The following is a 2,560-nucleotide window of genomic DNA, read 5'->3' as shown; positions in this document are numbered from 1 at the left end:
AGAGACCGAGGGAGACAGAGATAGACAGAGAAAAAAGGCACAGAGGGAGATGGGACGGAGAGGGGCAGAGACGTGGTAGAGAGACAGAGAGAGAGAGAGACAGACAGAGACCGAGAGAGACAGAGATAGACAGAGAAAAAAGGCACAGAGGGAGATGGGATGGAGAGGGGACAGAGATGTGGGGGAGAGACACACAGAGACAGAGAGAAGAGAGAGAGAGAGACAGAGACAGAGAGACAGAGACAGGGAAAGAAGTCACAGAGGGAGATGGGACGAAGAGGGGACAGGGATGTAGGGGAGAGACGCACAGAGAAACAGAGACAGAGAGAGAGATACAGATAGAGAGAGACAGAGACAGAGGAAAAGAAGGCACAGGGAGATGGGAAGGAGAGGGGACAGAGATTTGGGGGAGAGAGACAGAGAGAGACAAAGAAACAGACAGAGATGGAGACAGAAAAAGAGACAGAGACAGGCACAGAGAGGCAGAAAGACAGGGACAGAGAAAGGCAGACACAAAGAGACAGAGACAGAGAGAGAAATACAAGGCCGTGAGACAGAGATATGAAGGAAAAGAGAGAGACGAGAGACAGAGGGAAAAGACACAGAGGAAGATGGGGATGGGGGGAGAGAGAAAATGGAGAGAAAGGGAGACAGAGAGACGAGGACAGGGCGGGGGCCAGGGCCGGACAGGAGAGATGGTGCCGGCAGGCGCCTGTGGAGCCCTGAGCCATGGGGAGACAGGGTCCAGGAGGCGGGTGTGCAGGGCCAGAGAGAGACAGGAGAGGCTGAGCCAAGAGCTGGCGCACATAGGAAGTGGCTGCTGTGGGTATCTCGAGGCCCCTGGGAGCCCCAAGTTGACAGTGTGCTCACCCCCCGACACGGGGGACCCACTACCCACCCCAGGACTCGGACCACACGCCCCACCCCAGACCTCACCCCACCCCTACCGCCTACTGTGTGACCCAGGCCCTGGTGCTCTCTGGTCCTCAGACCAGGCCACACACAGGGCTCTGGCCCCCAGGAGCCGTGCCATGCCTGTGCACCCCAGGCTCCAACCCGGGTCCTCTCCCCGGTCCCCGCCTCGCCCAGGCTCTGAGCCCACGGCGGCTCCCAGCATACCTCGGGGTTGGTGATGGTGCCACCCAGCTGCTCCAGGTTCCGGATGAGGCCGCTGTGCGCCTGCACGTTGGCGTGCTGGATCAGTTTGGCCAGGTTCTCCTCGCTCACGCCTGGAGGAGGGCATGGGAAGGTGCAGGTGGTGGCCAGGGGGTTCCGGATTTAAGGGGGCTTGGGGTGGGGTGAAGAGGTCGTGGGTGGACGGAGGGGACCCCCAGTTAGTGTGAGTGGGAGTTCTGATATCAGGGGAATTCTGGGTAGGGAATCCCAAAAGGGGCAGATTGGGGGGTCCTCCAGGATGAGCTGGGGGAGCTCCAAGTCTGAAGGATTCTCCAGGTCAGAGGGGGACCCCCATGTCAGGCAAGTGGAGGAAGGGCCCAGGGTCTGGACAGGGCTTCTCAAGGGTCTGTGAGCCCGGTGAGTGGAGGCGGGGACCTGTGGGTTGGGTGGCTCCTGGGATCGTTGTAGACCTCGGGGAATGGGGTCATCTTAAGACCCCACATCCCCTGCCCACCATTCCTTAGGAGAATGTAGAGCAACAGGACACGGATCTTGTCATAGGCTGGCACCGCCGTGTCCAGCAGCACCGGCACAATCAGTTTCATGGCGTCCTTGACCTTCTCGCCCTCTGCATCAGAGCCCATGGCCAGGTCCTGCGGGCATGGGGGTCAGCCGTCCAGTGGGCAGCTGCTCAAGGAGGAGGGGAGCGGGGAGGAGGGGCAGGGACAGCCCAGGGCCCTTGGCAAGAACACATTCAGGCCCCGCCTCATCCTGGTACCAGGTGTCCCAAGGTCCCACCCATGTCCAGGGATAGCTTGTCTAGGGCCCCATGCTTCACCTGGGTCGCGCCTCTCCAAAGCCCCGCCCGCCCAGGCACAGGCCACACCCCTGCCCTGCCATCACCTCCCTACAGGCCTTGTTCCTTACTCAGGTCCCTCCTCTCCAAAGGTCCCACCCCTCTCCACAAGTCCCGCCCTTCCCCAGAGGCCCCGCCCACCTGCTCCACACTACACAGCTTCTCCACGGAGCCCTTGAAGCGCTTCATGCAGTCGTCCGCTAAATGCAGGTGTGTAGAATACTGTGGCAGGTGAAAGGTGGGATAACAGGCTGAGCCAGGGAGCCAAGGCAGAGAGCAGAAGGGAACAGGGGTTGAGCAGGGAGGGGAGGGGCACCGAGGCTCCCAGCCGAGCCCACCTTGTTCAGCTCCTTCTGGTACTGCGGCATCTTTTTCAGGATGTGGGACAGGTCTTTGATATTGGCCTAGGGGGACAGAGAGAAGAGGGCAGGGGTCGGGCATGAGGCCGGACCCCACCCACCCAAGGCCCCACTCCAGGATCAGGATCAGGACTGGGCCCGGCCCCCTCCCCAAATGCCCTCGTGACCCGGGCAGCTCTACCTTGTCTGTGGTCAGCCTCTTGCTCTCGCAGAAAGTCTTCAGGAGCTC

The 2,560-nt window shown here is 60.9% G+C and overlaps 1 protein-coding gene across 1 annotated transcript in view; it reads right to left on the bottom strand.

Moving 5' to 3' along the window:
* The window catches only part of STXBP2 (syntaxin binding protein 2), a 10,182-nt gene that overhangs the window by 2,285 nt on the left and 5,337 nt on the right, over window positions 1-2,560 (bottom strand). Inside the window, exons 12-17 of the mRNA XM_021709004.1 lie at window positions 2,513-2,557; window positions 2,311-2,376; window positions 2,114-2,194; window positions 1,631-1,769; window positions 1,120-1,229; window positions 718-722 (exon numbers count right to left, since the gene is read on the bottom strand). Coding sequence (XP_021564679.1) covers window positions 718-722; window positions 1,120-1,229; window positions 1,631-1,769; window positions 2,114-2,194; window positions 2,311-2,376; window positions 2,513-2,557 — 446 coding nt within the window. The remainder of the gene's footprint in view (window positions 1-717; window positions 723-1,119; window positions 1,230-1,630; window positions 1,770-2,113; window positions 2,195-2,310; window positions 2,377-2,512; window positions 2,558-2,560) is intronic.

The sequence above is a fragment of the Carlito syrichta genome, unplaced genomic scaffold (genome assembly GCF_000164805.1).
Source record: "Carlito syrichta isolate Samal-C Ts95f unplaced genomic scaffold, Tarsius_syrichta-2.0.1 Scaffold153894, whole genome shotgun sequence".
NCBI lineage: Eukaryota > Metazoa > Chordata > Mammalia > Primates > Tarsiidae > Carlito > Carlito syrichta.
Note: the sequence above shows the minus strand (reverse complement) of the source record. Positions and strands in the feature narration are given on the sequence as shown.